General features: G+C 47.8%; 7 protein-coding genes across 7 annotated transcripts; 5 read left to right on the forward strand and 2 right to left on the reverse strand.

Annotated features, from left to right (window-relative positions):
• The first annotated feature begins 496 nt into the window (after positions 1-496).
• F4807DRAFT_435789 (HECT-domain-containing protein) lies at positions 497-4,703 on the forward strand. Its single transcript, XM_047998918.1, has 7 exons — positions 497-1,098; positions 1,263-1,285; positions 1,405-1,443; positions 1,514-1,619; positions 1,676-1,809; positions 1,878-3,882; positions 3,954-4,703. Exons 1-7 carry the CDS (start codon positions 1,064-1,066, stop codon positions 4,051-4,053), a joined length of 2,442 nt encoding a protein of 813 aa, XP_047851654.1. The 5' UTR covers positions 497-1,063; the 3' UTR covers positions 4,054-4,703.
• A 1,010-nt stretch (positions 4,704-5,713) lies between these two features.
• F4807DRAFT_462868 (uncharacterized protein) lies at positions 5,714-7,678 on the reverse strand (the record flags this gene model as incomplete). The annotated part of the gene is made up of 1 exon (XM_048001885.1): positions 5,714-7,678. The coding sequence occupies one exon, from the start codon at positions 7,676-7,678 to the stop codon at positions 5,714-5,716; it is 1,965 nt and encodes a 654-aa protein (XP_047851655.1).
• Positions 7,679-10,861: 3,183 nt separating this feature from the next.
• Positions 10,862-11,635, forward strand: F4807DRAFT_188497 (uncharacterized protein). The gene has a single exon (XM_047993650.1). The coding sequence runs from the start codon at positions 10,982-10,984 to the stop codon at positions 11,597-11,599; it is 618 nt and encodes a 205-aa protein (XP_047851656.1). The 5' UTR covers positions 10,862-10,981; the 3' UTR covers positions 11,600-11,635.
• A 344-nt stretch (positions 11,636-11,979) lies between these two features.
• Positions 11,980-12,915, reverse strand: F4807DRAFT_188543 (uncharacterized protein). The gene is made up of 3 exons (XM_047993651.1): positions 12,670-12,915; positions 12,503-12,615; positions 11,980-12,422 (listed from the first exon to the last, which is right to left on the reverse strand). Exons 2-3 carry the CDS (start codon positions 12,534-12,536, stop codon positions 12,061-12,063), a joined length of 396 nt encoding a protein of 131 aa, XP_047851657.1. The 5' UTR covers positions 12,537-12,615; positions 12,670-12,915; the 3' UTR covers positions 11,980-12,060.
• A 122-nt stretch (positions 12,916-13,037) lies between these two features.
• On the forward strand, positions 13,038-14,824 carry F4807DRAFT_435800 (Tctex-1). Its single transcript, XM_047998919.1, has 5 exons — positions 13,038-13,426; positions 13,489-13,527; positions 13,604-13,678; positions 13,756-14,157; positions 14,230-14,824. The coding sequence occupies exons 1-4, from the start codon at positions 13,403-13,405 to the stop codon at positions 14,104-14,106; spliced, it is 489 nt and encodes a 162-aa protein (XP_047851658.1). The 5' UTR covers positions 13,038-13,402; the 3' UTR covers positions 14,107-14,157; positions 14,230-14,824.
• A 2,890-nt stretch (positions 14,825-17,714) lies between these two features.
• On the forward strand, positions 17,715-19,087 carry F4807DRAFT_188587 (uncharacterized protein). The gene has a single exon (XM_047993652.1). It carries the CDS (start codon positions 17,827-17,829, stop codon positions 18,793-18,795), a length of 969 nt encoding a protein of 322 aa, XP_047851659.1. The 5' UTR covers positions 17,715-17,826; the 3' UTR covers positions 18,796-19,087.
• A 1,223-nt stretch (positions 19,088-20,310) lies between these two features.
• On the forward strand, positions 20,311-22,573 carry F4807DRAFT_188612 (choline-phosphate cytidylyltransferase). The gene is made up of 4 exons (XM_047993653.1): positions 20,311-21,194; positions 21,291-21,641; positions 21,709-22,111; positions 22,163-22,573. Exons 1-4 carry the CDS (start codon positions 20,686-20,688, stop codon positions 22,280-22,282), a joined length of 1,383 nt encoding a protein of 460 aa, XP_047851660.1. The 5' UTR covers positions 20,311-20,685; the 3' UTR covers positions 22,283-22,573.
• The last annotated feature ends 417 nt before the right edge of the window (positions 22,574-22,990 follow it).

Consider the following 22,990-nt stretch of genomic DNA (forward strand, 5'->3'; position numbering starts at 1 on the left):
CGCTCGATAGGAGCTTTATCAGCCTGCTCGTCCACGCGTCAGGACTACGTACCTACATAGGTAGCTAAGGAAAATAGTGCCTCGGTTTCTAAAATAGAGTGGATAAGAGGACCACAGGGACAGGAGTATTGTTGTTTTATTAGAATTATTTAGGTGAGAAAGGCGACATCTTTGTTTACAAATAGGGTGGCTAGGTAAGCACTCCATGTCTTCTTTTCTCCTCTGGTGAAACATACCGGTATGCTTTAGGATGAAGAGAATGTTTAAGAGCGCCGAGCGAAGGGTTGACTAATGGTAGGTACATCATCAATTGATACAACGGATTAAGCTCATGCTACCTACCTGCATGGAAGGCGAGAGCTAGATACTTGCACAATAACTAGATCCATCTCCACCTTGCTAGCAAGTACTTTTATATATATATAACCAAGTGTGTAAAGTTTAAGTAGAACCTTATCTACAGATACGGGAATGCACGTGCGCAAGAAGTACGTGCATCAATCATTCCTGTTTCTTAGCGCGTGCACAGCCTCAACTAATCAAATGCCACCGCCATTGGATTAGCTGATTAGGTCAACTCAGCAGCGCTATGGGCCAGCAGGCCAGGTGTGTTGCGCCCTTGATGTTTCTAACAATCCTTGTACATCTAATACATCCAATACATCGGAGGTACCGCCACCACTATTGAGAAACCTTAGAGACGGCTACTATTGCTATCTGCTACCCACTACTACCGCTACACCCTACCTAACTTGAACTTCATAACTTTCTTCTCGTTAGTTCGCTAGTGTCCATCGCCATCAAACGTCAATATCATAAGGCCAAAATTAGAAAAGGATTTAAAGAGACGGGAAGGGAGAAGCACGTATCAATTTTAGAGTCTTATCCTTTTACTTAAATTCGGCTTATCCACCTTGACCCGAAAGACGGACGAACCCCTCCTTTGGACGGGACGCCCACGGTGGGAGAGGAGAGAAGAGAGAGAGAAGAGAGGGTCATGAGAGCAAAGGCGTGAAAAAACGCTTGACCTTATTCCCAACGGTGAAGCATCCACCAGTCCAGCATGACCGCAAGTCGTTCTGAGCCGGGGCCATCAGCGTACGTTCATTCTTTTCCCTTTTATAATTATCATTATTCTTATGTACTATGGAATACGGACTATTCAATATCCTATCCTGTCCTATCCACCTTTTTAATCGGGTTCAAGAAACTCGCTGGAACCTTTGAGACGTTTTGAAACTGATATCGAGTTTGTTCTACAGCCAACCAAATTTGCGAGTCACGAGTGCGTCTTCGAGTCCTATTTACCTTTCATCGCCAACATAATCTCCATCGTTCTCATCGTTCCCTATCGCTTCTATCTTTGTCCTTGACGAGACGTACATATTAACCTCCTCGTCGTAGTCATCGCTGCCGACGGCCTGTATAAACGGGATGTCTTCCGTACGTTCCTCGCCATCTTTACTAACTACCATTCCATAACCCCATTAACCTATTTCCTTGATAAATACAGGTCTACCCGATCCCTTCGCTGTAGCCACGATCAACGGCGAACAGACAAAGACTACCATCGTCTCGAAACGAACCCTCAATCCGTATTGGAACGAGAGTTTCGACTTGTACGCATTTGCCCTCTACGACCTATCATTGGCCCTCATACTCACCTAGTGTCTAGTCGAGCAACCGAGGATAGCATCTTAGCCGTGCAGGTGTTCGACCAGAAGAAATTCAAGAAGAAGGATCAGGGTTTCCTGGGAGTTATCAACATTCGCATTGGGGATGTCATCGAGTTGGCAGAAGGTGCTGATGGTATGACCAATCGTCTCCCCGCCACCCTGCCACTAGCTTTGTATAAGCTGACAACCATATCCTTTTAGACCAAATGCTCACGAGAGACCTCAAAAAGTCCACGGACAATCTTGTTGTTCATGGTAAATTGATCATCAACTTGTCTACTAACTTGTCTACCCCTGCTCGCCCTGTACAGCAACCGTCGCCCGCAAGCTCCAGTCGACCATCACTAGTACCCCAGGCGTCTACAGCGAGCGCCGATCGCGCCTCGGAACGGCCAACCTCCTCGGCTTCGGGTCCCAACGGGCTTGCACCGGGGGCACAGATGGCCTTGCCCGTCAGGCCCAACGGCGCAAGTGCGCCCTCTATTAATGCTGTGGCGGCTCGGCCGGCTAACCAGATGAGCCCCTTTGAAGACGCCCAAGGCCGACTGCCTGCTGGCTGGGAGCGGCGTGAGGATCACTTGGGGAGAACTTACTATGTAGATCATAATACGCGAACTACAAGTTGGAATCGCCCAACTCAGACCGGCACGTCGGCAGAGAATCGTGGCGAGAGAGAAGCGGCTACTCAGGTTGAACGTCAAAGGCATCAGAACAGAACTTTACCGGAAGATCGCACTGGCGCGAACTCCCCCACGCTTTCGCAACAGTCTCAGCCGCCGCAACAGCCTAGCGGTTCTCCGCATAGTCCCGGTCAAGGTACCTTGATGCACACCGGCGCTACTAGTCCTGGCACCGGTGAACTTCCTCCTGGATGGGAACAGCGATGGACTCCCGAAGGTCGACCATACTTTGTCGACCATAATACTCGGACGACGACCTGGGTCGATCCTCGACGCCAGCAATACATTAGAATGTATGGTGGTCAAAATAACACCAACGGAACGATACAACAGCAGCCAGTATCACAGCTAGGGCCTCTGCCTAGCGGTTGGGAAATGCGGTTGACCAACACAGCTCGCGTATACTTCGTGGATCATAATACTAAGACGACGACCTGGGATGACCCTCGATTACCATCCTCCCTAGACCAGAACGTGCCACAGTACAAGCGAGATTTCCGGAGGAAGCTAATTTACTTTCGCTCGCAACCCGCTATGCGGATACTTTCGGGCCAGTGCCATATGAAGGTACGACGATCACACATCTTCGAAGACTCGTTTGCGGAGATATCGCGGCAGTCGGCTACGGACTTGAAAAAGCGTTTGATGATTAAATTTGATGGCGAGGATGGTTTGGATTACGGTGGTCTTTCCAGAGAGTTCTTTTTCCTATTATCGCACGAAATGTTTAACCCCTTTTACTGCCTCTTCGAATACTCCGCGCACGACAACTATACCCTTCAGATCAACCCACACTCCGGTATCAACCCCGAGCATTTGAATTACTTCAAATTCATCGGTCGTGTGGTGGGTCTCGCCATCTTCCACCGACGATTCCTCGACGCGTTTTTCATCGGTGCGCTTTACAAGATGATATTGGGTAAATCTGTGGTCTTAGCCGACATGGAGGGTGTGGACGCGGATTTCCATCGAAGTTTGCAGTGGATGCTGGATAACGATATCTCGGGCGGTATACTCGAGCAGACATTCTCTACCGAAGACGAGCGTTTTGGCGTTGTAACGGTCGAGGACCTCATTCCTAACGGGCGCAACATCGATGTTACGAATGAGAATAAAAAGGAGTACGTGGATCTTATGGTTAAGTGGCGTATCGAAAAGCGTATCGCAGAGCAGTTCCAGGCCTTTAAGGAAGGATTTCACGAGCTTATTCCCCAGGACTTAATCAACGTCTTCGACGAACGCGAATTAGAACTGCTAATTGGCGGTATTGCCGATATCGACGTAGATGACTGGAAGAAGCATACGGATTACCGGGGCTACACAGAAAGCGACGAGGTCATCCAATTTTTCTGGCAAACAGTACGGAGCTGGGATGGAGAACAGAAGAGCCGACTTCTACAGTTCACGACGGGTACCTCACGAATCCCCGTCAACGGGTTCAAGGATCTCCAAGGCAGTGACGGTCCAAGGAGGTTTACGATCGAAAAGGCTGGCGAAGTTGGGAATTTGCCAAAGGCTCATACTTGGTACGTATTGTGGTCTTTGTCTTAGGCAAGAACGTGATCCTACTCGTAGATATATGCTAACAATCACGCAGTTTCAACCGCCTAGATTTGCCCCCATACAAATCATTGGAGCAGTTGCAGGGCAAATTGACTACAGCAGTTGAAGAGACGATGGGCTTCGGCCAGGAGTAGAAGGCTATATTGGCGTTTCTTCATCGCTGTTGCTGTATATAGAACGACGAATGATGTGTTTCCCCTCGTGACAGAACCCGAAATATGGAAGGATTTTGCATCTCCTTTTTGTGCTTGTTTTGAACCCCATCTTTTTCCTTGCCCCTCCGATCCGAATAGGGGTTTCTTGGGGAATACTAATAGCACGTATCCTTATTTTATCTTAGGGGTCATGTATCTTATTATTTCTAGGGAGATAAATGAAAGAGATCAAGGAACTCGGGGGCGAGTTTAACATTCGTTATATTATATCGTGTATTGGCGTATCAATAAAGGGGGCAATAATAGCAGTAAATTCAAAGTGCAATTTGATGTTCTAGGCATTTGCGCACCTACGCAGCAGGTACCTACGAGCTGAGATGTCTCTTGTTTTGTTTACTAATGGGAATCGTTCCTTTATTTTCTCACGCTAGCAACTGCCGAGCAGGTCGTACAGAAGACGACTTACATTTGTCTAGGTATTTTCAAGTGCCACTCCGAGGCTGGCTGAGCCCGGTAGCTAGGTTACTCGACGGACCTTGGGTAGCAATATCGAATTCACTTTTAGGACAAACTCTTCGCCCGGCTTCTTCGTCTTTGCAATGTGCACATATCTTGGCTGCCTAGGTATTAGCTTGGGAGTATGCAGAGCAAAGCTGCGTGCGACAGAGGCTATCATACATAGGTACCTACATAAATAGTACTTATGTAGATAGGTAGGTAGGTAGGTAAACTGGGTAGGAAGGCAGGCAGGCAGGCAAGTAGGGACTTATCGATCGATTCGATGCAGGAGCTGGACTTTGACACAGCCCATACGACGCAACCGTTGCGCTGCCCCTGATAGCCTACTCGTCTGTCGCCGTCCAATCAGCTCACCTTCTTGCTTCACTGCTACACTTCTGCATCCTGCGTACATAGCTAGTGCTGAGGCATTATGCGTCGAGAACGTCCCTTTGTGTGATTTGACGTGCAAATTGCGGAGAGAAGTATATGGATGTACTTAGGTAGGTAGGCAGTAAGGGGTGTTTTCGGTCGGCGATGTACCTAGTCAGCGACAGCGCCTGTAATCTATGTATTGAACGGAGAGATACGTATCACGCATTTAGAGACGTCGGAAGCAAATTGAATTCACGATCATGTAAAGCCCTGCGTTGACTCCGAAAGCTTTCGTTTTTAATTGTTTCTTTGTACAGCTGTTTGAAACTTATAGATACAGAAACGGCTGCCTGTCTGCTAGCCTACGGGCATTGCAAACAACCTCATCATCATTGCCGGCTAGCTTGCGCAACCTGGAGAATATGTATATCAAAAGCAGAACATCAAGTGCCACCCTCTAGCCTCTACCAGCAATCTCAAATTGACCTGTCAACCTGACGCCAATGTGCTTCCGTGTCGATGCTGATTGAAACAACTTTCGTAACCTAGAAGAGACGCGTCTCCCATCCTCGGGGCACATCTTGGAACGTAAAAATCTGAATAAGGGCAATGGCGTAATAAAAGTCGTACGGTAATGGCAGTTGCCCAAGAACTCAGTAGTCCAACGATAAGAAAGAAAAGTCACCCCCCTCACCCTCGCGGTCGCCAACCGCTAACTCCACATGAATAGATTGCATCAAGCACTTAGGTTATTAGTTCCGTGCCCCTATCTTCGACCTCCTCGTCGCTGGTTGTCGTTCCCGTTGCCCTTGATAGGACTCACAAAAGTTACGTGTTTGGAATCATCCTTACGTAGGCGTACCGTCGTCCCAGCTCCAGCGCCAGTGGAGCCACGGTGATGTCTAATAGAGCGTGCACCGCTGTGATCGTCGTCGATGTCAATCTCGTCAACATCCGAGATGGACTGCGCTCCAATGCTGTCGTTCACTTCAGATTCGACCTCGGAATCGGCTTCTGAATCATCGTATTCGCCATCGTCACTAACAAGTGATGGCGCATTGTTGCTGACGGCAGTATGAGGACTCAAATCCACGTCCAACATGTCGTCATCTACGATCATCTCCGGCTCGGGGCCTGATGTGACTCGTGGGGCGGGTGTTGGTACAGGGGTAGCATATGGCACAAGCGGATGGCCTTTGCTACTGGTAGGTCGAGTCGTAGCAAGAGCGGGCGACATCGTTGCCCTCGCAGGAACCCGCACGAGGGACGGGGCCACAGTTCCGGTACCACGAACGTTGCCATTACCACCTAGATCAACTTCATCTGACGACTCATCTTCGGGGGAAAAGAATTGGTCTAAGTCTACCTTAGCCTTAGATTCACTGATGAGAGTGCCTAGGTTGCCATTGAAACCTCTGCTTTGAAGCAGACGGGAGAGATGTGGGGAGTCAGCCGAAGGAGAGAAGTTCGACTGTTGCGCAGCGTTAGTGGGAGCTCTCTGAGAGCTTCCAGCAGCGCCTGGGATCGAGGAAACGCCAGGCAACTGGCCCCGGCGATACATCTCCAATGATTCTTCAATACGACGCACAACAGAGAAGCAAGCCTCGGATTCGGACATAGCATTCTCTCGGACGAAAGGGTGGACAAGGCCGGACGGGGGAGCGGTTTGGCTGACAGATTTCTCTTCTCCTACAATACCCCCAGAGTCAGCGACCTCAATGGGATGGCCACAGTGCACCGCAGCTTCTTCATGACTCTTGAAATCCCTCTTATGTGCTATGCGACAATGGTTGATGAACCCCTGTGTACTTGAGAAATTCTCGCGATGACAATCTATGCAAACAAGCTTCACAGTCTTTCCGTCGGATCGCTTCAAGACGCAAGGGCCGCTCTTGTCTTTAGGAGGTGGATAACCACTGGATAGGGCCTGGAGTTTTTGTCCTGCGGATCCCCTCACGGGCCGTCCTCTACCTTGAGACGCGCTTGACTCGGTGAAACTATTTCTTGTCGATCTACCATCCACCGATGTTCTGAATCGTGAAGTCTCGGTCTGAGCAGGAGCCACGGGGTGGATGCCGTCGAACTTAGGGTCAGGAATGAGCCACTTGGCGTAGTGCCGCGCATACGGACCATCAGTAACGCCAAAAGGTGGTGCCCACTGAGGCAACTGTTCGCCTGACTTCGGTCGCAAGGCCGCGCCTGATCCGTTCATGATATTCACCATTTGTTCCGGCGTGGGAACATTCTGTGGATACGGTATTAGATGACACCTGCGCAGTTGCTCCAAAGCCACCTGGCATTTGGCAAGTTCTTGATTAATCAACCGTAGCTCGTCGTGCTTGAGTAGAATCTCAAGGCTGAACTGTTCCTCGATAATATCTCTAGCACGATCCATGTCGGGTTCACACGACACAGCCTGCGGCACATCCCTTTCACCTTTCTCTACCGACAAGGCCACCTTCTTATGCGCCTTTGCGCGATCGCCTTCATCATTATCATCTGTCCTCGCCCGCTTTCGAGCGGACGAAGCTGGAGCCTGTTGCGATGCTATCGCGACGTTGCTCTGCTTGCGCCGCTTCGGAGTCGTTGGCGAAGATATGGTAGTAGTAGTAGTAACTGAAGACTCTGACGACACCCACGGATGAATAGGCTTTCCGAAATCAAGCATGGGTTGTTCAACTTGTAGAGTCTTATCGCTTCCCCTCGAATCTGAACTCCAAAAGCGGAACATGAGCATACCCGACAGGAGGAAAACAATATGTAAGTCGAGGACCAAGCCGAGGAGGCGTGGGGGGGATGCTTGATGATGTATGAATGTGGTCGGAGCGCTGACAGATCAGGCCTAGACAAATAATTCCGAAGTACCCAAAGTACCTAAAGTACCTCACAACGTTGTCCTAGGTTGTAAAGGGGTAGAAGGAACTATTGTTAGAAGTGCGACGCCAAATGGGAAGGCGATGCTGACGTAGGGGCGAATGAACGTAGAGTTCGTTCCTTAATTCCCTTAATTCCTTCCCTGTAGGCGCAGGTAGAAAGTGTGGTGTACGTAGTGTACAACCGGGAATCGGCTGAGCCGGCGGATGCGACCACCCTTTTTAGCCTGGCTACTGCCCGTTGATGAATGGACCAAGCCCAGAGTCCACAGTCCTAGAACTGAACTAGCAAGAAGGTAGTCTCCAGTACCAAGGCAAAAGGGCAGGACCAAGGATTGGCGCACGTATCGAATTGCGGGATACGGATCCTGATGGGTTGTCGAACGCAGAAAAAAGGAGTAGGCCGCGCGCTGATGTGGCCACGGTCAAACCCAACGAAACTCAAGTCTGAGTCAGGGTTGGCGGTAGAAGAGCAGGAATGCGCAATACCATGCCAAGGTGACAAGGCAGTGCAATGCAGCGCAGCGCAAATGATTCGAAATGCTTGCGCGTATTTAATTAGTATTGATGTATATAGACTCGTCTCATTTGAGGAGAAAGTTGCGACCCAGGCGACAACAAAAAATAAAATGACCTTGTTGATAAAAGGGCAGGTTGCGAAAAAGGGACAATGAGTGGTGCGAAACGGTATCAAATACGATTCCGCAGACAGTACGTAGTAGGTAGTGTGAGTAGTGGTATTAGAAAGGCGCGTATCATCAAGGTCAGATTAGACTAGAGACCAGAGACAAAAAGAGGCAAAGGGAACGAGGTAAGGCAAAGGTCGCGCGCCCGATGTGGATTTGGGGGGGAATCAGGTAAGTATTAAAAAAATGACTGTTGCAAAGGAACGCGTGAAATGAATTAAATGAAAATCGGAAGAAAGACGATTATCATTTGCTTGCGATTCTCTTCCTTCTTGGTTGTTGCGACAAGTGGATTGCGCAAAAGGCCAGGAAAATGAAAATGAAAGGTTGTAAGATTGTAAGGTGGTAAAGGTGTCTATTGCAAGGCAAGGCGAGGTGCAAGATGCAAGGTGCAGACGGTGCAAGGTTAGGTAGTTCTATCTTCTAGAGGACGCGAGAATGCAAAATGCAAAAGGCAAAAGGGCAAAAAGGAAGGACTTACAGGTGGGAGATGGGGGTGTCCTGGTTACCTGATAGTGTTGTTGCCGGTGTGTGTTCTGATGTTCTAATGTTGGGGTGGGTGGCTACATGCCTAGAGTTGCGAGTATTTACTGGTTAATTCGTAAAAACTCGTGAATTTCCAGCACCTTGATTTGTTTTAATTGCCCGACAGTCCGATGGTTGGTTGGACTTAGGATTTCTGGGCAAGTACACATAGTACAAAGCAAGGCAGGGGTATCTCAACCAGGTTGCGCGGCAGGGATGTTCGAGAATACAAGTGTACTATGTACATGCCGTCATGGTGCTATTACGTGCACAAAATACGCACGACCTTTATCGTGGTTCGTGCTTCAAGATAAAGGGGTTTATGCACACGTATGTAACAAATAACAACTTGAATGTGCACCAACATTATCAGACAACCTGACTAGGATATCTTTTTATGACTCACTTACTGTAGTGGTAAAGGATGGGAGACGCATACGTAGTAGGTGGGAAAGGAGCTTCGAAATGTGGTGGCAACAACCTGGAATCATACCCCTTAAAGGGGAAAGGAGTAGGCAGATATATTCTTTAGAAGGAGCGTGACAATCTGTGTATTAGAGGTTTCAATAAGGTGTGTGTCACATGGCTGCTTTTAGTTACTTCGGTACTTATCGCACGAAAAGGCGCGAAGGAAGGCCAAGCATTGTACAAAATTGTCCGAATTATTGCATATGTATGCTAAAGTACTTAAGTACCCACAATATTGAGCATCCATGAGGCGCCCAGGGTGCCCAAGAAGGCAAGGCTTTAGTTTTTCGAGGATATTACATTGACAAGGCTAGCAATCGTCGTTGATTGCGCTTCATTTCTTTCCATGTTTTCATAGGTAATTAGATACGTATCAAAGATCATGGCTAAGTTGAGACATGATAAATCTTATACGTAGTAGTAGCCTAACTTTACTGGTATACAATGTACTTAGAAACTCTAACTAACAACACTGAAATGTCTATAGATGTTACATGAAATACACCGTCTCATTTAGCATAACTTTTATATCAAATAGGTAAGGCTACGGGCTATCACACAAGAAGACTGCTCGAGCTTTTGAGTTGTTTATCTCACCCATACTTGTTGCCCAGGGATGTTTCACGCGGCCAGGGAAGTATATGATAGGCGCATATAGATCCCAAGCTTTGATAAACAGATCATGTAACCTTAGATGAGGTTTGAAAGTGATAGGCTGTGTAGGTAGGCAGGCTTGACCACGCTTACTACGCATTATGACATGCTTCCTCAGATACTTGGATAGTTGAACGGATGCACACAATCCAAGGGCGCCTACATAGGAAACTCATAAAGACTTATATCATACCTATGTATATATCAACACCAACTAGTCACATACATAGGCGGCAACTGTGTGCAAGATTGATAAGGTGTTTTGGTGCGAAGACATTGCGCGGCTTTTCAATCACAGAGCGACTCAGAAAAGTCAGAGTTTAGCTTGATACCCTAGTCACAATATTACGATGTCCTCATGCATAATATCTTGATTAATTCTTGGCAAACACTAGGCAACTGCAGCTTGCATTTCGCGACAGGGTCTTTGCCTTAGTGATCAGCCAATTATGGAAAAGACATGTCTCGAAAGTGTCTGAACTGCGAAATAGTACATTGCAAGGTCCTGTTTTGACAGCGAAGGATGTTTTATCGATAACCGAAACATTCGTTCTTAACATCATGCATGTAAATACCTAAGTACATGGTACTTAGGTACAGCTACAATCCCATTTACGTTGCACAACCTGCGCATTAAATCCGAAACCTGAACCTGCGGTCGACGGCAGATGCTATCGATAAGGTCGCAATTAATTCTTCCCTGTACCTAGCCACATAACTACATAATAGTCATCCTACTACACTGCAACAATTCATATAAGAGCCAACACAACCCATCAGTCATCCGCAGTTTTCGATGAAGATCGGATCTCCCCTGTCGGCGGCATCATGACCGTCCCTGGAAGGCCTCGAAAGGGCAATCAGGATTGTAGCTCACCCACGAAGCGGAAGCGCGCCGAGACGGGTCCGATTCTTTCTAACAAACGAGCCCGGCCAGAGAACAGCTTCAATTTATCGTCGACGGACGATGCTAAAATATTGCAAGCCGTGGAGTCTAAATACGATGTTCAAGTTCACTCAATAATCTCGTCATCCAAAATCCAGAAAAAGGTGGCTGCGATCCTTCAACATCTTGATTCCCCTGCGAGCAAGACGGCTGTATCTATCCTTCGGGCCAAGGCATCTGACGCGGGCAAGCTAGTGTCAGTAGCCGAAATCGCGAAGCGGGAACTAGGAAAACGAACAGATGGTGGGCGTGTCTGGTTTCAATACATTGCGCTTGGCGAGGAGCTTAAGGAAATACCAAGAGAAGGCGATACTGTCATTGAAGAGACAAGGCTCGATGACGACGATGTGGACTTTGAGGTCATGAAGACCCCCTTTCAGAGAGCCATCGAAACCCAACCCCGCTTAAGAGGAGTGCCCATCGTGAGCCTATTCCTCTGCCGAGTTTCTATCGAGGAGTTAAAGAGATACGGAGAACAGACGAGCACGGGTTCGACATAGCCAGCTCAGCATTGCTAATATTCTCGTCAAGACGTATTATAACCAAGAAACACCAAATGAGATACCCTAAATCAACACGAGGAGTTACGAGGAGGCCGGACGGACCTTGTCTTCTTCGAGAGATATCGAGCTATGAAACATTGAACTGCTCCCCTCCCAAACCCGGTATAGCAATGCTCATATAGGTAAAATTCGACTCCGTAATATCCAACATAACCCCCATCAAAATTGCCCTTCATAAGGAACAAACACAATGCTAGAACATGATGCTGTCTGATGTACAAATTCTCCGTCTCCATCCATCCTTTCCAATTTCTTTCGGGGACTATCGTCTGGATATCGCAGGTGCGCTATTTTGGGCACACGCGTCTGTGGCTCAAGGTTCAGTTTCTCATTAGATCCCGAAAGCGTCGACTCGTCCCGATCCAGCAGTTTAACAGATACCAACTCCTTGCCTACTCTTAGTGTTTCTTACCACCCTCTCCGCCCGAATAAGTGATTCGCAGCACGAAGTTGACCACGACAGCCAACAAGAGGATGATAGCCAGGACAGACGGTCCAAAGCGGTCATCAAATCCAGCTTGCCCTCTTACCCTAATCGATTTAGCTCGCCAGTGATACGTAAACAGCGCATATATCATGGTAAGCATAGCCACGCCTGTGAACAGGAAAGCCGAGATGAAGGCGGGGCGGTCACCGAAGTTCAACATGCCGATAGCCAAGGCTCCCAATATGACGGTAAAGTTTAGCCATGATAGGAATGTACGTTCGTTGGCGAAGAAGACCTTGGGTTCGACGCGGGTGGGTAGGGCAATTCGTTTGCCTAAAGTAGTTGATCAAAGCATGTTAATTCACGTCGAAACCTCCAGAGTTGTCGATCCCTCGAGATAGGAGTTTGTTTACCTGGAGCGGTTTGTAGAAGGGGTTGGCTAGACATATCGGGCAATTGATGACGGGCAATTGGTGACAGGCAGGTGGCTAATGGAATATGATTCGTGGAATTAAGCTTCAGTAAGCTGAAGTGGTTTAGCCGGTATGCGTTCCAATATTTGTAACCAATTGATAGCTACCGGGTTTCGTGTTGTTGTGATTGGATTGCAGCGAGAGGATAGAGTCGGGTTAGACCAGTCAAAGACGGCGAGCAAGAGCGGACAATAAAGAATAAGAAGAATTTGTGCTTCAATCGTAAGACAAACTATAGGCAGACTAGAAAGAAAAACTAAAAAAGGAAGAAAAAGACTACTAGCTATGACGATGATGGCGAGTAATTGGATGTTGAAGGTGCTTGATAATAGTGGAGAGCAAAAAACATCTCCAAGATGGCTTAGTCGGTGGCGCTAGTTACATAATAGTCTCCACGTGGATCATCTCATTGCTCTCAGTGGCTTGTTGCTATGGAAGCGACCGGGGGGCAAGCCTAGAACACGGAGTTGAGAAAAAGAAAGAGCAAAAAGAGGGAGTTTTCACGTGCTCAGTTGCCCCGCGCAAGGCTTGAAACGAGTGCTAAAGAACCCGGTTGATGAAGCAGCCCGCATATGTAAGCTGAAGCAAGGATCTTACTAGGTACAAACGGGCTTCTCAAATTAGCCTCCATTCATTTCCTGTTTACAACGTCACAGAGAGAAGGCTGAAAAAAAAGTCTCACAAGGCTGCCATAATCCTACCTTACGTCCATTTAACTACCAATTGACAACAAATAGTGGTACGATTCATATAGGGGGATAATATAAATTTACCGCTACTTACAATCCAGCACGTGTCTTCCCATCTTAATCCTACAAAACCGCGTTTCTTCGATCCAAGATGGCCTCGCCACCAAGCAATGCTGTATGTCACAATCAGTTACCCCCTGGGTATCCATCGTGAAAACTTACAGGAATAATGATTAGCCAATTAGCACAACGAGACTCAAGCAGATAGCGATGGATGTACGTTCGCCTAGCCTCCTTCCCCAGGAGGCATCGTCATGGGGGAGCCCATCCAGCTAAGTTCGGTCAAATATAGGCTTGCCAAAGCGCCATCGGCGGTGCGGAGTTCTACGAGCATTCGAAGGTTGAGGGTTGGAACGGGACCATAATTGTACGTCCGTTCATCATCCTAAGCGCCTCAATACGTATTATTCATTAGATCTAGCTAACATACCATGCCAACGCCAGAATTCAATCCTCAGGGCGGTCATATCCGAATCAACGCCTTCGAGCTCCCAAACCCCGGCTCATAAATATGTGGTCAACAGCACCATCGTCCAACATCTCGTCCCGACCTCGGCCCTGAACAAGCCCAAAGGCGGAAGCGAAGCAAAGGCCGACGGCCCGCTTATTAGTACGAGCGACGGCGGTAACGCAACTGCCACGGACGGCAAACCGCACGTTGGTCGACGAGGCATGCACTCGGCAACGCAGGCATTCTGGAACGAGAAAACAGATGGCATGTGGAGTTTCAAATACGACGGCGGAGAGGGCAAGGGCATGGACGTCGTCATCAGCATCATCTGGATCGGCATATAAGAATTTGCCTATCGACTGGATCTACGAATGCGGCCCTTGTAAAAACATATTGTATGTCTATGGAGAAGAATTAAAAATTGACACCTTCTCAGAGTCTCGTGTTATGCTAAGTCATGGCCCCAGCGTTGCGGTATATTACCAATGCGATGGTAATCACGACGACGAGTTGCTTAGCCTACCTCTACTAAATACCTATGTTCAACGCCTATGTCGTTGCAGCACATGACGCCGATACCTACACTTTGTTATCACTCCCTTCGATGAGGCACGTTTCTCAGTGGTACGAATAATATGGAGGTTGAGGTTGTCTACGTCTGTGCCTCATTTCGATCACAAACCTAGCAATTCGATAAGTATACCATAGTTAATTCATATTGTGCTATCTCAAAGGTCTATGAGCTCCATCTCCTTTACTTAAAAAGAATACAAAAGTCGGGTTAACAGGGAAAGGCTTGAATGGAGACTGTTCATGCTGTATTTGCTTATACTTTTTAGATTATTTGCTTTAAATCTAGTTGGTTATAGAGATGAGGCTCGACAGATATCAATATGCTTGCGTCTAGCCATGTAAGACGATTATTGATGTGAGTAACAGATTATTTTTTAATTATAGTCGAGGAGTCGACTTAATCCAAAGGTTTTTAGTATGTCTTGTTGGAAGAAACCATAGGTACCTAGTCATTGTAATAGAAACGCCCCTGTGCGTGAGATAAAATCACATATATGATATTTATTACGCAAGTATTAATCCATACCATATGCCAAGTCCTGCCCTTCCAATAATTTTGCAGTTGTATCCACAGGCGGACACGTAGAAACGAGCTGTAGTTGGCAGCATACCTTATGCATATACCGTATTGATCCTAAGCTCTACTAGTAAGTCACTCAGCTCACCATGGCTTCTCTCTGGTCTTGATAGATATATCGTAAATAAAGCAAGCACATGTTACATGAACCCTCAGGAGACGTTGTACTTACCAGTGGTGAGTCTTCCCAAAGGACTGACTGACCTTAGCAGCTTCGAGTCGTCGATGACTACAAGTATATACACCTAATAGCAGGCCCTTATCCTTAATATCAATTACTTGGCGAGGTTCACCTTAGCTTTCTAGCCGAGAACAACTCAATATACCCTTATCCTTCAGTTACAGTGATGGTTAACTACTTAGTATTGACTAGACCTTTACTGGAAATCAATCTAGCATAGCTTTGCATTAACAATGACAATAAAAATAAGTGTCATGGGTATACATTTCCTACTTGTCGTGATTCGTTACTTTAACAATAAGCTAGGTGCATAAGATAGAACGTATACGATCTGATAGTCTGAGATCGCTGATAACTCAGGCTATCCACTACCTCATCGGCGAGTATATTCGTAAAGGTGTCACGATGCTGGTGAAGTTTAATCTCGATCAAGCATAGCGTATCCAGATACCCCGCATGGCCGTCAATGTGGTCGGTCCTGTTGTCAGTTAAATTGGAATGATACATATTTCAAATTATCTCGTACCTAGCTAACGAAAATATCAATTAAATCTAATCTCAAATTATCGTCAGTTATGGGTGTAAAGGGTATCACCAGCCTTACATGATGTCGTACTGCATAGGCGAACAGTTGGATCTAGACTCATTATAGTGAAGCTAAGTTCTATTGCGTCAGCAGTCAAGGATAACAGGCTATGTTGATCCCATTCGCGGCCCGGAGCTCAGCGAAGAAACCTGCCAACACACGATCGGAGCATTTTTCCCGGCTTAACGCGGAATTGGGAATCGGGTCATTGTTTACCGCAGCAAGATATTTCCAAGATTGGTATTCCGAAGTCCTAGGCAATGCTTCCTCATGTCAGCCTTGTTTATTAACCAACATTGCCCACCCGACGTCCTGGCAATTCTAGTAACAGGTTCGGGGACTACATAGTGTAGTTACAGGGCCTTTACTACTATGAGAATAAGGGTTCCCTTTGCTATTCGAGTGACCTCATACCACAGCAGACAAGTTTCGCTAGTAAATGGGTCCATAATCGGCAGTGAGACGTCAGAACCCCATAGTTGTGGATACGATCGTGAGGATCTGGAAGCGCGGATAGGGTGCATGGGCGCCAAGCCATCTCTAGTTCTATACACAATCCAGAACGTCCTAGAAGGAGGGATGTCTAAAATCAAGTTACTTGGCTGCTTGGGAGAGGGATCGGACTGATAGCCAACCCCTTACATGGCGATGCTGCTATGACCCTATTGGCCGGTAACAAGTCTAGCCCCCTCTTCATCAGATCCTATAACTATCAATTTTTAAAGACTTTCTCGTCTCGGCCGCAGCCACATCAACAACTCTTTAAATGCCGATCCCCGAGGTTTCTGAAGTCTGACATCGCATATCTCTGCTATATCAAGTACCGACAGGTTGGACAGGTCTCCGAATCGTGCGCTCGATTCCGCTTTTACGACTACCTACATACCTAGGTATCAATACATATTACCAGCGTTGCATATTCGTATCAAACAACTATAATGTGGATAATTGTTCCACCGTAGGAAGCGGATGGCAGAGACCTGCAGTAGTGTTTGAGGGGAAGTCGAACTTGGCCGTCAGCCATAAGCGGGATAGACCCTTGTCACGGCCTCATCCTGCAACCTGGGGTTTTCGTATGGTCCCTCCCTATGTATGTACTTGTGTAGTGGCTTAAGCCTAACCTCCAATCGAGCGGTGAATCCCTTGAAGTGTTACTACGCATGCTAGAGCAACGGCATGTATCTGAAACAGAGAACAATTCTGAATAAGGAGGTACATCAGTAAGAACTATTGCTATGTACTGGACGCGGTCCGTTATCGCACAGAAACGAACCGGGATGTCCGGCGTTACCAGTGAAAATATCCCGGAACTGAAAGAAAGAGAGTACATGGGAAAAAAATTCATCCCTCTGGCATGCGCCGAACTGCCCAAATGTCTGAGCCGGATTCAGCCTGTCTTCCAGAACCCTTTCCCGTAACTAGTTAGTGGCTTTTTTAAATCATGAGCAGAAACATCATTCTGGCTAGGCCCGGTCTGCCAAAGGATTCTTCCGTCATCCCGTGTCCTCTCCGGTCGGGGGCGTCGAGGGTTGCGGGTCACACCACTCCACCCTCTCCCCATTTGTCACGATACAATAGATCTCCAGACCCTTTCTTCGGCGCCTCGCCAAGTTGCCAGAAGTGGATCCCAAGCTCCACCGAATAGTGATCTTCGTATCGTAGCGTGCTGTGGCTAGGTTTTGCGCCGGCCGTAGCTGACGCCCCCTGACCGCTCTCTTCTCGATGGCGGATTTAATAACCCTTCCCCCGTCCCACGCAGATGTCGAGGCTCTGACTAGTGTCATGACTCGTAAACCCACTATCGAAAGAGTTTCTCCCCACGAACCTCTGAAGATTATCTTCACGCAACAAAGATCCACCGTACCTAAGCGCCAGCTTTGACCTATTTCTGACTAAGTCGAACTTATCAACGGCACCTATCATTGGTAGCTATCGAACCGCTACAAATTTTTGACCGGAGAGCGTCTTATTGATCATTTGACCCTAAGGCTCATTAGTCTCGTCGTAACTCGACTCTAAATACAAACTAGCCACCTATTGCATCACTACCTAGTTCAAAATAGCTGCGGCGCATCGGTATCGATTATCGCCGAGCAACATTTCTCTAAGTAGCTTTTTGAACTTGAAATTACCTACAAGGATTCAAAATGGTTGAAATCCTCCGAGCCCCCTCACTCGGGCAGGCGTTATCACCAGGGACGCCCGACATGATGGATCTGTCGAACAGATTCCTCGAAGTTGATCTTGGCCCAGCCTCAGAATCATCGGCGGCGGCATTGCAGCAGCAGAAGGGATCCGCGAAGGAAACAGGGCCCAAGAAGGGCCTTTCTCACGTGCCTCGGCGTGCTTTCACCGCGACTGAGTATCCGGCATCAGCCAACACATCCGCCATTCTGCGGAAACAATACCGTCTGCTCACCCCAGTCGGCACACCACGGGCGGTGGCGGAAAAGGCGGAGACAGATTCGTACTTCGACTCGCAACCGCACGAATCTGCTTCGAACCCAATCTCCCCCGCTCCTCGGGCGACAAATCATGCTCCGACCACGCGCCCGATCCTACCAGGGCCGCTACGGTCGTACTCGGTAACCGACGTCGAGCCGGTCCCCTTCACGCACCAGCCGGGCGTAGCGCTCACGCTAGAGGACCTCCCGTCGGAGCTGCACTACGCCATCTTCGACTTCCTGGACCCGATCGACAGCACGTGCCTGGGGCTGACGAGCACGCACTTCTACGCGATCCACAAGCGGATGCACGGGAGGGTGCCGCTGTCGGCGCGGCGGGAGGGGCCCAACGACATGGAGTGGGTGTGGCGGAACGCGTTCATCTCGGGCCCGTTCGTGGCGGGGGGCGGCGGGGGCAAGCAGAACTCGCTCGCGACGCTGTCGCCGCGCGGCCAGGTCTACTGCCGCAAGTGCAAGACCGCGCGCTGCGAGCTGCACAAGCACATCCGCGAGTGGATCGGCGGCGACGACGCCGAGTACTGCGAGGTCTCCCAGAAATTCGGCCCCCCGGCCCCCGAGAAGGCCAAGGCGTTCTGCTTCAGGAGCTCCCCGAAGCACCCGCACCGGTGCGGTAGGCACACGCGACAGCAGCGGGCGGTTCGGCTTGCCTGAGGTGGTTGCCGATGTGGAATCAAACGCTTACCTTATTTCGCAAGGGGAAAATGAAGTCGACATATATGTTCATATCCATCCATATATGTCATTGATTGCAAAGTCGGGATCGACTTTTATATATCACAAGATCTAGAAATGCCTCACACCCACTCGTGCTATTGGATCCCTCATCGAGGGGTCTGCCCACACCGGTGGAATTGGTCGAGAGGCGTCAGCTGCGGGGTGCGGGTTTAGCAGGGCCATGTTTTAAGGATTTGTATCTGAACGAATACCTCCCGGTCGGGTTGCCATCATGGTTTGGCGGCGTGTAAAGCAAAGGTAAAGGGCAACATGCGACGGCGACAATATATGGGAACATATATACTTAAGCTAGAATGACTTGATTGATATACCAAGGAATGAATAAAGAAGTAAAATTGAATTTTTATTGATTAAATGCTATTGTGCATGTGAGGATCATGAGAGAACACTCCGTGATGGTAAGACATGAGATAATTGGAGATGGCTTCAATCTCAACTTTACTCCGATTGGTAATTACATGTATACAAAGAAATGAGCACAGGCTGTAGGTAGGTATTCATTTACTGAAAACATTGAATACAAGTGAACATCCAGTCCAATTCAAATAATTGCATACCTACACAATTAATAACGGTAGTCACATTTTGGACATTAAGCGCATACTTTGGTTACCTAGTAGTTGATAAAGTTGAACTTTAACAAAGCTATAGCTTGATATTACCTCAGAAAGAGCTGATACTTGAATATAGACACATCGCCTAACCCCTAAACCGAATAGTCAACGTGGCTTGACTTGACTTTCTATGTAATGACAGTGGCTGGATATGAATCTACCTACACCGTTTGCAGGTATAAGCGAGCCACACCTGTACCGAGGAAGGACCTACTATAGAATCGTGTAAGCTAATTGGCGAATCATGACGCCACTTACATGTCCCTAAACGGCGATCGAATGATTTGTTGAGATTTTTGAAATTATCAAAATTTGCAAATTCATGACAGCTTGCATGGATAGAGAACTTGGCGGGAGGAATAGTAGTATTGGAAGTAGTATTGTCGAATTTGTGCAATCTCCTTTTCGAAATATTCTTTCTTACTGCAACCCCTTTCATCATTAGCGTAATAACCTTGAGGCGTTCATCGGCCGGGGGCAAGGGGGTACCTGGTTGATGGAAAAGAAAGTTCAGTGTGTCCTTATTTTTCTTTATCGATATATCAGATACCGATGTTCACGGACGACCGTGGTTTCCTGTGTTCCCATTAACATCATTGAAATCCCACTTTCAAGGTTCGGGTGCTCAAGACACGTTTGAGCCTTTTAACTCGAGAATTATTGGTCCTGTCTTATCACCTACAACTACTCCTCCAACGTCATTGACGTTTCGTTATTCGTTGCTACCACATCGAATGTTAACCATGTTAACAATTTAAGCTTGATTCTAGCAAGTTAATCATTGAATACCTATTACATCCATACTTAATAAATTGTTACATTAAAGACTCATGACGCTTGTCCAAGACTTCTCTAGTCAAAGAACCAATTAACGCTATTAACGCTACTGCGGCGGGTACCCCATTTTCTGGTTCCCTTTGACGGGGAAGCTGCACACTTACCTGGCAGAGGAGCTGCATATAGTGTGCTGCGTCTTGTATGCGGTATCGTTTCACTCCGTCAACCCAGTCAAATCTTGACTTCGACCTGCGTGTCATCCTTCCTACTACTCAAGCTTTAAGCTGCAACGCCGACGCGTCAATTTCCGATTGTTCCTGACAATTCCTCGGCAAGAATTGGTCTGCCCCAAGTCCCATCTTGCCTTGGTACCCTAATTATTATTTATCTCTTTCCTCCGTCCGTTTAAACAAAGATGTCCTCGCCGTCGAATTCCTCTCATGCCGGCAAGCGCAAACGTCCGGCAGCTTCGAGCACCTCCAAAATGGACGAGAACCCTCTGCTTCAGCCGTCCTCCCGAGATGCATCCGGCGAAGAAGGAGACACCACCGCACCGGAATCTGGAAGGCTTACTCACCGCAAGTCGGAATCCGCCGGTAACTCGAATCCAGCCAAACGCCAACGAGCCAATTCCGACCGTGCCTCCGCCATAGAAACCACCGACTACACGGCAGATCCTGGCGAACCCAGCGACACTACCGAGGCTAGCATTGACATCGCAGACCGGATCGCTAGAAAGAGCAGGAAGTCTAGCTCCAAGGATATGCCAGCACACGATGATGAGGAGAAGAAAAAGCAAGTTGCTATGCCACCGCCCCCCACCGGCCGCTTGGTACACCCTGTCGGATATAGAACAAACCCTCCGCCCATCGGCCGCACTATAAGAGTGTATGCCGACGGTGTCTTCGACTTGTTTCACCTTGGGTATGTACTTTTTGCTCAAAGAAAAAGGGAGCGATATCTCGTTTTCTGTTTCCGCACTTAAAAACTTAAAAAAAAAGAAGCTAAATAATTCAATAGTCACATGCGCCAACTCGAACAGGCCAAGAAAGCCTTTGACGATGTCTACTTGATCGTTGGCGTTACGGGCGATGAGGAGACGCACAAACGCAAGGGCCTCACCGTCCTCTCGGGCAGTGAACGTGCCGAAACGCTTAGACATTGCAAGTGGGTTGATGAGGTTGTTGAAAATTGCCCCTGGATTGTGACGCCCGAGTTTCTTGAAAAACATCGCATTGACTACGTTGCCCATGATGATATTCCTTACGGCGCTGATGAAGGTGACGACATCTATGCTCCTATCAAAAAGGCTGGCAAATTCTTGGTAACCCAACGAACTGAGGGTGTCAGCACGACGGGCATCATTACGAAGTAAGTTACTATGTATTGCGATTGTTTCAAATGTCATAGACCGCAGTACTGACTTGAACCTGTTTAGGATTGTTCGTGACTACGAGAAGTACATCGCGCGTCAGCTAAAACGAGGAACAACGCGTCAGGAGCTTAACGTCAGTTGGATCAAGAAGAACGAGCTCGATATCAAGCGACACGTTCAGGATCTGCGTGATAACATCAAGGCAAATTGGACTACGACTGGACAGGAACTTAGCCGCGAACTTAAACAATATTGGCCTGCGAGCAGACCTCAGAGTCCATCGCCAGCAAACCGATTTTCCATGCCCGCTACTCCGAGCGCGAACGGCGATGCTAGCCTACGAGAAGCCGCCACTGTGGCTGCTGCTGCTAGGTCTCCTACTACGCCGGGGGCAGAGCGAGCTGGAGCTCCTAATGATTTCATCACTGGGTATACTATCGGCTTGATCGGTGGCGTAAGATCATGGGTGAGTCCATACACTCCTGGCATGGAATGTGCTCATAACTGACTTCAATAGATGACTAAGAACCGACGTAACCTCCGAGACAGCCGGCCGCCCAGTGATGACGATTCAGAGAGTGATGACAAGAACGACAAGAACAACGACCGTGGGCGGCCAGTTGCGTCAGCTAGTTAGTTACAAAGACCGCTAGCCAGCCTACAGGTCAGCGCGAAAGGCGTTAGATCTTATGACGGGGATAGTCAGTTCGGCTCAGAGGACGAAGGCGATGTCGAGAATAATCGAGATGTTGATGATTAGGGATTGGGGTATAAAGAAAATTCATTAAGTAGGAACGAATGGCGTTGATGGCTTTTGCATCATCCTAACACTACACAAAATTGAGCCTAGTTGCCGGGTCTAGGAAGTCGGAGGTCATGAATTAAAGGGGGGGTGTAGACGGAAAAAACGGACGACTCCACTGCTTATGTGTGTTAATCCCATCTGACAAAGCTACGTAATAACCAACATGAAAGTTCATGACTAATTTTGATGCGGGTTGTCTTTGGACTTGAATAATGTGAAATTCAGTATGAGATTTTATTTCGGTTGGGTTACTTGTGAGGAGGATAGCATTTACCCCTTTAGTTGCCCAGTGACTAGTTCCAACATCGAGTGCTACAGCAATGGCTTGGTCTCTAAAATGATGAGCTCGAGGTAGATATATATATTTTGCTGGTTCTTTGGAAATGGGTGTGTCATAGATTGCAGCAAATTACTTACCTAGGTAGTAATGTGCGATACAGAGGCGAGACCTTGGTGTGACTATAAGCCCTTGATTTTCTTGTTATGTTTTCTATGTTATCATTGTCAGTTTTATAAAGAATAAGAGATTGGGGACAGGGT

Source organism: Annulohypoxylon truncatum (assembly GCF_022578515.1).
Source record: "Annulohypoxylon truncatum strain CBS 140777 unplaced genomic scaffold F4807scaffold_29, whole genome shotgun sequence".
In the NCBI taxonomy this organism is placed as follows: Eukaryota; Fungi; Ascomycota; class Sordariomycetes; order Xylariales; family Hypoxylaceae; genus Annulohypoxylon; species Annulohypoxylon truncatum.